The sequence below is a fragment of the Sander vitreus genome, chromosome 8, assembly GCF_031162955.1.
Source record: "Sander vitreus isolate 19-12246 chromosome 8, sanVit1, whole genome shotgun sequence".
Lineage (NCBI taxonomy): Eukaryota > Metazoa > Chordata > Actinopteri > Perciformes > Percidae > Sander > Sander vitreus.
Genome location: NC_135862.1, coordinates 25482452 through 25494291, shown reverse-complemented (window position 1 = coordinate 25494291; position 11840 = coordinate 25482452). Strand labels below are relative to the sequence as shown.

Sequence of the window (11840 nt, the reverse complement as noted above, 5' to 3'; positions counted from 1 at the left end):
CACCTATCACCATTTCTAGCCACTGGGGGACCATAGGCAGGCTGGGGGAACTCACATTAATGTTAAAAAACCTCATGAAGTGAAATTTTCATGCCACGGGACCTTTAAACAAGGAAATCAGCCACACAAATGTCAGTTTTATCTTACAATTGTGGCTCATACTGGTTAGCTAAAACTTGTTTATAACCATAATCCAATAAAAAAAACGTGAGACTTTAGTGGGCAAACATTTAAAAGAACTGCATTGTTTTATTGCCGTTTTCAGCATACATCCAACACCCCTATGCATTTTAGCTACATGAAGCATTTACATTACAAGTCATGTGTCAACAGAACAGTTTAAAAATTAGGATTCATTTTCTTTACATATAATACAGTTTGCACACGTTAATAAATATCAATACAATCATGTCAAACTTATCACACACCATCTAAAACAACAACAACCCAAAATGATATCACTTTTTTATTCACAGCTCATACCAAGTCATAAATATAGCCTCTAGTGTTTCTGTGCTGTAAAACAGTGACCATCTGGATTTTTACAGTTGTCGAAAAGGCTATTAGATTTGACTGCCCACCAGTTAAACCATAACGTTCCTGTTTGATGCAAGTTGCTCATAAATCACTTTGCATTTCTTAAGCGACCTATTTAAAATCATCTATTTGTTTGTGTGTGGACGTGCTGTATAAAAGTATTAGAAAAAGAAAATCTTGAGTTCCAGTGGGATACACATATGTGACTACCTCAAAAAACATACAGGATCATAATAAAATATAACTTAAGTATAGAGAATGAAAATGAAAAAGGCATCTTGTTCAAGGGTATGGTATTAACACTGCCAAATATTGATGTGAGTGGTGTGTAGTGTGTAAGTCCTCATGGTGTATTTCTCAGATATTGCAGCATATCCACCAACGGAGTCAGTCCTGTGGCACAAAATGAGTAATGTGAGCTACGCTGATCTCCCATTAACAACAGTGAAATCGGCTTCGTTAATGATAACATCCCACGCTGGAAAACATATCTGAACTCGAAGAAGTTCCTTCAAAGATGAATAGTTTCAACGGTTGTTTCACCTCACTACTGTTTACCACAGTAGGAAACATAAACATCCGATCTCGAATATGGTCAAGTATTCGTAAACGTTAACCGTCACTGTCACTGTGTGATGTACAGTGAATGGCATGTCAAGGAGAGGCCCATCGTTATCGAGTCGTGTGAAATGCTTGAGTGTTCATAAATAGTGTAAGTCTGTATTCTATGTCCTAGCTATCAAAGACAAGGTAAAGTTCTTTTTATGTGCCTGCAGCCTTCATTCCTGACATGCAATGGCTTATGGGTGCATCTGAGTCATGCACAAGTGCAAGATAATGAGATGCAGGGCACTCTCCTGTGAATGCAAAACAAAATAAAAAATGTGTATCTGTTAAAAACAGACAAAGACAATAAATACATTAAAACCATGGCCATATTTAATGGTTTCTTAGTGTTGACTCATAAACACAAAAACACTGAGGGGGGGGAAATGGAGCCTTTTATGTTGTCTTTATGGTTCATAAAGATGCAGAAGTCAGTTTGTCACTGGATAGAAGGGCAGCTTCAGCAGAGGATGTCCGTCCTACAGTCAGACTGGAAAGGGGAATCTGAGACTGAGACTGGAGACATCACTCCAGCATTTAAACACACCTCTGCAGCAGTCTTTTTTTTTTTTTTTCGGAAAAAAGAGATGACCCTCATCCGCCGACAATGTGACTTACTTACAACTGTACACAAAAACAAAATTCTTTACAATTCCTTTACATCAGCAGGACCGAACTGCATTCTTCCCTTTAAATAATCGAGAATGAGACAAGTCTTTAAACATTCTTCCAAAGCCTGCCCCCTGTTTGAGAGGATCCACTTCAAGGCTGGGCTGATAAAGCTGTGAATGTACCCGCTTCTACACCCTCAGAGAGCGAGAGCAAGCAAAAAACTGCAAAGTGATTAACTGGGACTGCCTTTGGGCAGAGGATATGTAAACGTTGCATACTGCTTCAATGTCAGAGGCAGTCATAGTGTTTGTGTGTGTGTGTGTGTGTGTGTGTGTGTGTGTGTGTGTGTGTGTGTTGGGGGAATCTTTACACATTCACTGCTGCAGGTGTTCAGCAGACTATCCTGATCCAAGATGACCACGCGAGGCAGAGACCGCCTATCACAAGTCTACTCTTTTCCCAGGGCTCGATGAGCAATTATTTCATTCCTCCTAAGCCCAGTTGAGGTTGAAGCCTTTGGAGAGCATTACAGCCTCCAGGTCCTTGTCCTCCTCTTTCTCCCGAAGCCTCTGCTCATCCAAGAGGGCCACCAGGGCGTCACGCTGCTCCACCACCTCCAACATCTCATTCAAGATCTGCTTCTCTTGACTGAGCTCCTTCTCTGACTTCAGGTGGTCTGAGAGGCACGGGAAAACAAGGAGTTCAAGAGAGGCAGCAGATTATACAGATCTGAACATTCAGAGCTAAGGTGACAGCTTTTTAAAAGCCTGAACCCATTTACAGCCCGACTGTACAAAAGGCCGTCTATCAGCAGTGATTGTTACCGTGCATGTCGGAGAATAGCACGGACGCACGCTTCACACCGCGAGACTGCCGCTGTCCGGAGGACTAACACCACACCGACATTATTCAAATGTGCGCACGCATGCAGCTCTTTCGCCTTGTGTCAAGAATGAGTCATTTCTAAAATATATTTAACATAATTTAGTCATGACTAACGTAGGCTATAGGCCACCTCTTTTCACCTCCTCAGCATTCATTTTCGCGCTAATCGAAACGCATCACCTGACCGCTCATTTACCGCACAACCCGGAGCGCGAGCCCGAGCCCGTGTAAAATGATAGAAATTAAGACCGAACCCATTGGGTTGGGGCAAAGAGCTTCAGCTCTAACCAGAATAGGTTTACATGGTTACATTTTCAAAAAACACCATATTTTTGTTGTACTGCACATTGCTGTAGCTCCTCTTTTCACCCTGTGTGTTGAGCTCTCTGTTTTGGCTACAGAGTGAGACCTCTCACTTCTATTCCATCCTTTGTTGGGAGTCGCACATGCGCAGTAGCTAGGTCAGCACTACAAGCTAGTCAGATGCAGAGTATGATGGCGTGCCACGCTAGCAGCTAGCCTAGGCAAGCATTATAACGTGTGTTACAAAGAGACGCACGTTCGTCACGCAAGTAAAGGCTGACTACAATAGAGCCGTTTGGAGCAGTTTGTGAACAGTGATCACAGTGTCCCTTTGGGGTGGGCTTTGGGCTTTTTCACTTTGTAAACCTATTACATGCACAAAAAAGATATATAACACAATAAAGGAAAGGGAAAAAGCCAAAAAGCATAATATGAGCACTTGAAGACTCCTGCATTCACCTTCCACAGCCATTCGCTCCCTGAGTTCCTGCTGCAGGCGACTCTGTCGGTCCTCCAGCTCCAATTCTCTGGCACTGGGGGACAGAAGGAAAAAGTATGGACGAGCTAAGTTTGTTTCCCGAATGAATCATTGTTTTCAACATTTATGTGTTTTGGCTGCATCTTCATTTATTTAGACAGGATTTTCTTTCTATTATTAGTTGTTCTAAAAAAGAAGAATAGTTCATCTAAAAGCTTTTAGTTGCTGATCATGAGATAATGCTGGACAATTTAATGACTTGTCAGAGTGTAATAAAACGTGTTTCTCTGAATGGATTGTGACTGTGAACTCATATCATATTACGTTGAAAAACATAAAGTTAATATGACTTCATTAGGGCCAACAACGTTTTTTAACACATACAAGGAATTTGTTTTGGTGTTGTTGGTGCACGTCACACATTCTCTAGATGGAATATTAAACAATATAAGTATAGGTATAAACAATATAAGTATAGATATATGTACACAGTATGTATTAAATTAAAAATAAAGATAGAAATAAAAAAATAAGTAATACTAATCATAAAAAATAAGATGCCAATAAGTCAGTTTTTTTTATCTTCTGTATACTCCGTATTAGCTTATAATTGCCGTGTTCTTAAATGATGGAATATTATTACATCCTCAGGCAATTTATCAAAGTACAGTAAATTTTTCTCGTTCATTTGTCTGTTCATTGCTTTGTCTGGTTCAGAATGAAATATCTCAACAACTATTGCAGACAATCATGGTCCCGGGAATCAATCATCATGACTTTGGGGAACCCCTGACATTCACAGGTCAAGTCTTCCACTTGAACAAGACTTTAGTTCATGGGAGGATACCTCTAAAATGTTCCTCAAAATTCCCATCAGCCGCAGCTGTACACTGAGAATAATGCATAAACAGCATGGTAAACACTACCACGTTACTAAGCCAACTGTATGCATGTTATCAACATAGCCTTAGCACTAAGCTCAAACCACAGCTGAGCCTGACAAAGTGCAGCTGATGGTGATGAATGTTTATCTGAGAAGTACAGCGTATATAATAGTGTGACTTTATGTCTGGTCTGGTTTATTTATAGCCATTTCATAGTTTAACAAAACTCTGGAATTCTCATTTGATGTGAATTGTACCTACGTGAGAAAAAATATATATATATATATATATATATATATATATATATATATATATATATATATAAGTTTTTATATACTCAACACACAATTTATTTCAAACTAGCTGCTTGGTTACGACACAAGTTGGCATAGCAACCAGTAACACACAGCTAGGCTGTGCTTCTTGGAAATGAAAAGCCCCTTTGACGAATCAGTTTATCGACTAGCTTATCCATCTCAACAGTCAATTCATGTACTTACAATATCATGAGTTCCGACTCATAGCGGACCAGGGCATTTTTCTCCTGCACCAGCTTGAACCACTCTTGCATTAGCTTGGGATCGTCCTTCTTGCCCATGCCTGGAGGGAAGGAGGAAGCACAGAGTGGAAGTAAGACGCCAGATGGCTGCTGGGAGATGACACTGATGTCACACACTGACAAGGACTGACACGGGCAATGCAATGACAGCCAAGCCAGGATGTCCTCGCTGGGGCATGGTGAGGTGGAAGGATGACTCGACACCAACGTGGTCATTCGCGCCATACTTAAAGATGGCGCACAGAAGATGGTGTGGAGCTACAGGTTTCAACTTTGGTAAATGCACGCGCACACACACACACACACACACACACACACACACACACACACACACACAACAGAAAATACCCTATTTGCAAAGTTTGTGTTACCCAGTTTGGACTCAGTGTCAGACGTAGCTGCTCTTTGGGAGCAACTACCTCCTCCTATCAGATTTCTTTTTTTTTTTTTTAGAGTGTGTGGGTAATAAGAAAAAACACAAACACACCAATCAGTAGCATAGACACTACAGACAAGTTCTAAATTCTATATTAGCAGTTAAGAGGGTGGGGTTGGGAGGGATGCATGAATCATTCTGCTGTCTTTATATATTCAATTACAGGATCAAATGTTCATTGGCTGACTTATCATTTAGGCCAACAGTGAAGTTCACACTCCTTTATTAAGTCTGCCTCAGAGTAAAGCATTTTCAGCACTACTGGCATAATGCACTGCAGTTTTCATAACCGGCATTATCAGTCAGAGAGCCGAATAGCTGCACACTTCTTCTGCAGTCCCGCTGTATGCAGAGAAGAGCAGTCTATATGTGGCATGCTTAGAAAGGTCTGCTGCTGGGGGCGATGCATTGGGCGATGGGCCTTTCCGTTTATCTGACTGCAGCAGGTGGAGCCGAGCGGTTTCAATGAAACACCGGAAGGCAAACCTCGATGTGGCGTTTCATACTTAGCTGAGGAAGAGGAGGCTCTTGCAAAACGAAAAGGATAAACATTTTACACCCATAAATCGCATGGTTGTGGTTTCGGGGGCTGGCTTTCGCTAATTAACAGACAAGGGACAGAAGAGGCAAAGCTGGAGAAGCACTGCTCACACTGGAGAGGAATACAACATGCAGAGACAAAGGAGGAAGTATAAAAGCAAGGCTGAGTTTCCAAACCTATCCTACGAATGGATGTTTTTCTTTGTATTTCAACCTGTTCCACCATCACCACCCCTCAGCCTAAGACTCCGAACACAAAAGGAGAGCCGTCCGGTACAAGGCAGAAACAGCAATAAAAAAGGAACAAAACACCAGATCGCACACAAACACAAAAGAATGTTTCTTTAAAACGGATTAGAAGCTCAGGCAAAAATTCCACTGACAGGTGTTAGATACAGGAACAAACCAGATGATCCATTAATGTTTAAGGACTTGTTTTTTGCTGCTTGCATATTTATAACAAATCATCACACCATGCCAGCTTCTCACTCCTTGAACCGCAAACTTGCCCGCGAGCTAGCCACGTCTCAGGTGTTCACCGCCCCGGTTTTATTATCATTTTATGATTACATGACACGTTTAACATTTATTCAAGGGATAACAACTGCAAAAATGGATACTGCAAAAGGACTATGCAGCTTTACGATTCATTTTAGAAAACAGAAAACAGAGCACATGCGGTGGATAAGACACATTACAGCAGAGTAGTTTCCCCTTTGAGTGAATGCAGCCTCTTAGAATAAGGAAACATATATTTTCCTCCATTTTCTGGGACACTATGATTGTTCTAGGATTACAACTGATTTACAACCAGAACAGGCTCCAACTGACCATTCTCTAAACCCTGCCCCTGAACAGCGAGTGGCCTTAGCTTAGCAACCGTGTTGCCAGATTTGACTGATAAAAAAGTACCCCAATCAAAGCCTAGAACCCCCAATCGTCATGAATGTAGCCCAATTTTATATTTTCATTTCGGGGAGGTTTTTTTCCTTCTTCTTGACGGTTTGTTTTACCAACTCTTTTGGATAATGTTACATCACAAATCTAATTTTTAAATATGTGCAGCTTTTGAAGCTGAAGTCTTTGATCACAGAGCTATGGGGAATAATAATTGAATAAGAAAAAGTTTCAACCCAGTTGTGATAAACTGAAATGACATTTGATTTTGCTGGCCATCAGTGATCGGTTATTGCGTGTCATTTTTAATTGTCTAGTTAAATAAAAAGCAGGCCCAATCTGGCAACACTGCATGGCAGACCAATCAAGCATAGGATTTCTCTAGGAAGTTGTATAGGCGTGGATTATGCTCTACTAAGAGCTATACTGTAGAACAGTTTGAATTGGTAGTGTCTTTTTATTATTCATCTAACCTGTGGGAGCCAAGATGCTAGAACTGTACATTAGAGTTTGAAGTATCGACAGCAACTCTGTCCTGATCCATATCTGTTTTGGGGAAGATGAAAATCTACATAAAACAACTGTCATGGTAACAAATAATAATAATTAAAAAAAAAAAAGACCAACTTATCAATACCTTTAACGGCATACATTCTGACGCAGTGGACAAAATTGTGATGAAATGAATATTTGGAGCAATTTTTTTTTTATATTTTAAACCAATTTCCTCATAATAAATGACTCGATACAAGACTTAGTTGTGGGTACATTCTGGGGAAAGCTACTGAGCCTGATCACACACAAACGCTGAGGACAGGAAGAGGATGAGGACCGGCTGGGAGGATGATGGGGAGGGGCTCAAGGGGGGTAGACCGCTTCTTGAGATCCGTACGGTTGCCATAGTAACCCGCCACAACCGTCAGCAGAGGCGGCGAGGTTACGTTACCTTCAGGGGAACAGCAGGGGCAGAAGGAGAGGGGTCTTCGGCGTGGCATCCCTACAAAAGGCTCAACTTCCACAAGAGACAGAGGGACAGAGCGTGAATGGGGGACGGAGATGGGTGCGTGGGTGGGTGGAGAGAGAAAGAGTGGGGGAAATACAGTAATGCAGGAGGAAGAGCAGCGACGTACAGAGAAAAACAGAATAGAGGACACAAAGTGTGGGTGGAGGGGGAAGAAGGGTGTGATGAGGGAGAAAGAAAATTGAGGAGAAAATCAAAAGAGGGCAGGAGCACTGTGATAGGGAGAAGACAAATCACCTAGAGGGAGGAGGTGGGAGAGATCAGCTGTGGGGTGTGAGGGATGAAAAAGGGGGTAAAAATAAGAAACGGAAACAAGAGAAGGCAGAAAACCTGGAGCACAGGAAGGGAAAATAATCCCCCTGTTTGGTCTTTCATCTGTAGTTCTTCAGATAATGTTCAGTTAGTAAACAGCAACCTGTGTCAGTTATGAAATGGGAAAAGCCTACGCATATGGCAAGTGTTTTTCACAGTACACAAAATTATTTAATCCCATAATTAAATCCATTACTGATCAGACACAGATAATTGCTTCTTCTTTTAAGATGTTTCAGCCTCTCCTAGTAAACACTACTTGAACACCTTAAGAACGCCCGGCTCAATTTGTTGCCAGCATGGTGACTTTTGAAGTGTAGCTACTATTGAAGTGCAAATTAGGACTTTTTTTTTCATATATGCACCAGCTAAAAAGATTATTTCACAGATAGTGGTTGCTACTTTAAAAAGGGGAAATTTGCCACCTTTTATGTGGCTCTCCAATCAACGTTGATGGTAAATGTATCCGATTGAAGCAATAAATGCCTCAGTGTGAGCTATATTGATCGAGAAAGCTAGGATTGCAGCTGCAGAATCTGTTCTTCCTGCATCCAGCGTCGTCATTTGACGTGACAGTGACACACTTGGATGCAAGGAAGAACAGCAGGCTTGATCGTCTTAGATTTTGGATATCATAATATCGTTGTATGGTAAGTGTTGTCGTTTCCTGGTTTTAAAGGCTGTATTACAGTAAAGTTGTGTCATTTTCTGAACTGACAATACTGTTCTAGCTGTTCTATTATTTGCCTTTAACCATTTAGTCATTATATCCACATTATTGAGGATTATTCATCTAAAATCTCATTGTGTAAATATTTTTTGAAAGCACCAATAGTCAAACCTACAATACCGTCGCATTATCGTCATCGAGGTATTTGGTCAACAATATCGTGATATCTGATTTTCTCCATATCGTCCAGCCCTACTACAGGCTATTTGGGCTTGGATTTCCAATCTCTTTTCAACAGCGAAAATGGCATCCCAAAATACTGTATACATTTTACAGTATTTTAGCTGACATATATTCAGCTGTATATGATCAAGCTAAAGAATACAGCCAAAGAAATGCAGTGGAGAGAGGTGGAGGCTGCATTAGACGTGCGAGAGGATATGGCCAGCGCAGACCCTCCAGAACCTGAGATGCTGAGAGCAAACAAAGACTGGTGGTGTGTTTGCGCAAATTGTTCTCCGATGCCAACAGAAACTCAATCACTCTGCTGCAATGAATTTTAGAATGGGACGTATCTGTTGGATGCTGTAGCCGACGCCAACCCTATTTTCATGATCTAAGCGCATGGCGTGAAGCGCCTGCTGCAGGTTTAGGGCGTGTACGAATTCACTTTTGCTAGTTTAACGGTGGAAAAAAGGGTCAGTGCGCCGGGCGCATGGTTCAAAAGGGTGTTTTGGCCGTAACATGCAAGACACCAATCAGAGTGTCATCTCCCATTCCCTTTAAAAGCTAGGCGCGTTTGTACCTTGGCACATTGCTATTATGATGGCGGATTTGCTAAGCAGGAAGGAGAGATTTTTTTTAGGAGAAGAAACTGATCTGTTTGTGCGTGAAGTGAAAGTGCGCGAGCAGATCGTATCATAATACTATTTCACGTTGTAATACTTTTATTTTTAATCTTTTGCATGTTTGTGTGCTGCTGCGCGTCCCTGTGTGTGTAACAAGTATAGTGTGTGCTCGCTGTGCACGAGCCTAGGCACGTTTTACTAATGCGCTGTTAAAATAACAATGAAATGCTGCGCTATTGACTTTAGGACAGGTTTTTGTTGGTCAATGGCGCGATCACTTCCCGCTGCTTCAAGATAGCAATACGCCAAGAATTCACCTGAACACACCTCCCTGTATAGTCTCGCTTTGTCAGACCCTCCTCCAAAGCGTGCTGAAGGAGGGTCTGGCTACTCCACATAGCATTAGGGGATGGGAGGAAAACATGCTCTGGTTTAATGGCATTTCTTTAAACCAATCAGAATCGCCATGGCAGAATCGTGGCTCTGAGCTCCGCACAGAGCCGCTGCAACAACAAAAAAAACTCAGATTGGACAGATAGTCTAGCTAGCTGTCCCAATTTCCCCTGCAGAGATCTGAGGAGCAGAGATCTGAGGAGCAGTCAACAATAGAAGGAAACGGAAAAGACACGCATCCGGCGCAATTTCCTGCAGCACCGGAGCAATCCTGGAAGTGGAACACAAAGGATATAGACTAGTCCCTTTAAGACCAGCACGCCCATGGGCGCACAGATGGGCGCAGGTGCATTTAGAATTTAAATGACGTGGACACTGGACGGGAAACTGACAACTGCAAAGACACTTGCGTCGAACTTTGCGCTGCGCCGGGTGCAAGATAGGGCCCTGTGTTTTTTTTCTATGCGTGAAGGTTTTACTCCTCATTTGGACAGAGGTGTGCTGGCGACCTTCTTCAGTATACCGAGAATAAACTGGAAAAGACAGCTTGTCACATAATGCAAATACATAATGTTTTGGCACAAGCTTTCGCACAATGCATCCTGGTACATGTAGGCACTGCCGGCGCAGCTTCTCCAGCCGGAGAACTCAGCTTTCTCGGTCAATATAGCACACACTGAGGAATTTATTGCTTTAATTGACTACATTTACCATCAACTAGGGCTGGGTACCGAATTCAATACCTTTCAGGCACTGACCGAATTGCTTCTTGAGTTTGAGTATCGAAAAATGCCTCGTCATTCAATACCCAATTTCAATACCTAAGGAGTAAATCTCATCAACGACAGTGAGCCAATAGCCATGCAGCATTCTTCTACCAAGATCTAATAATGCTACTGTTTGGGCTGTCTAACATTACACGTCGCAGAGGCACGCAGGAAAAACTCTTCGTTACACAGAGACGGGGCTCACGTAGTAGAAGCTGAAAAATACATAAAAAGATTTGCGCCGTAATCTGTAATTACTTTTTGTTTTATAAAATTGGTATCGAAAAAAAATTAAGAAACTGGTATCGAAGTCAGGGTATTGGTATCGGTACCACCGGTATCAAAATGTTTTAAACGATACCCAGCCCTACCATCAACAGCGATTGGCCATCCACAGTAAAAGGTGGCGAATCTTCCCTTAAAAAAAAACCCCAAATAAAAGACTGTAGAATAAATGTAAAGTGAAGAAAATTCAGGAAGAATGTGCAGATAACGGGGGGGGAAACAGATCGCTGATAGTGGCACACATATAAGGGCTTGAACCATTACATGACACAAATAGGAGGAAGACATAGTGTTCAGGCTGGTGGGTAAAGGAGCCGGGAACGTGAAATGCCAGATAATAACTACAAGGGACTATCACAGAGAAAAAGCTTAACATCTGTAGGGAAAACTGCAGTTTAGAAAATCTTTTTTCGACAGATTGGAGTCCTAATAAAAATGTTATGGCTCCACCAAATCACGTAAGCATAGTTAGGAAATGCATCGTTGTAACTTAACGCTCGGTAAATCCTTAATTGAATAATCATTAAAGTAGAAGATTAAAATTATAAGATAAATGATATTACTTTTCGGATTCAGAGTACAGTCATATTGACCCTGGCTTTAGTTTTGGTGTCCGCTGCAGGGCCTCAAATACAACCAGGCTGATAAAGCGACTATGCACCTTATTCAGTCAAAGTTCTACATTTCCCATCGCGTGATCAAACACTGTATATGAGACAAAGAGGAATCCTTCTCTATAACAAATGTAGAACACACTGCAAACACACTGCTTCCAGTTGCAAAGATTCAAAGTGAGACACAGACTGT

At 41.7% G+C, this 11840-nt stretch overlaps 1 protein-coding gene across 7 annotated transcripts in view; it reads right to left on the bottom strand.

Moving 5' to 3' along the window:
- Positions 1 to 225: 225 nt before the first annotated feature.
- Positions 226 to 11840, bottom strand: part of mical3a (microtubule associated monooxygenase, calponin and LIM domain containing 3a) — a 90881-nt gene continuing 79266 nt past the window's right edge. For 4 of the 7 annotated variants that reach the window (XM_078257641.1, XM_078257642.1, XM_078257643.1 and 1 more), the window contains 4 exons: positions 7684 to 7749; positions 4806 to 4905; positions 3403 to 3476; positions 226 to 2431 (listed from right to left, as the gene is read on the bottom strand). In XM_078257641.1, coding sequence (XP_078113767.1) covers positions 2247 to 2431; positions 3403 to 3476; positions 4806 to 4905; positions 7684 to 7749 — 425 coding nt within the window. In that variant the 3' untranslated portion in view covers positions 226 to 2246. The remainder of the gene's footprint in view (positions 2432 to 3402; positions 3477 to 4805; positions 4906 to 7683; positions 7750 to 11840) is intronic. The other 3 variants (XM_078257645.1, XM_078257646.1, XM_078257648.1) reach the window with 1 other exon arrangement.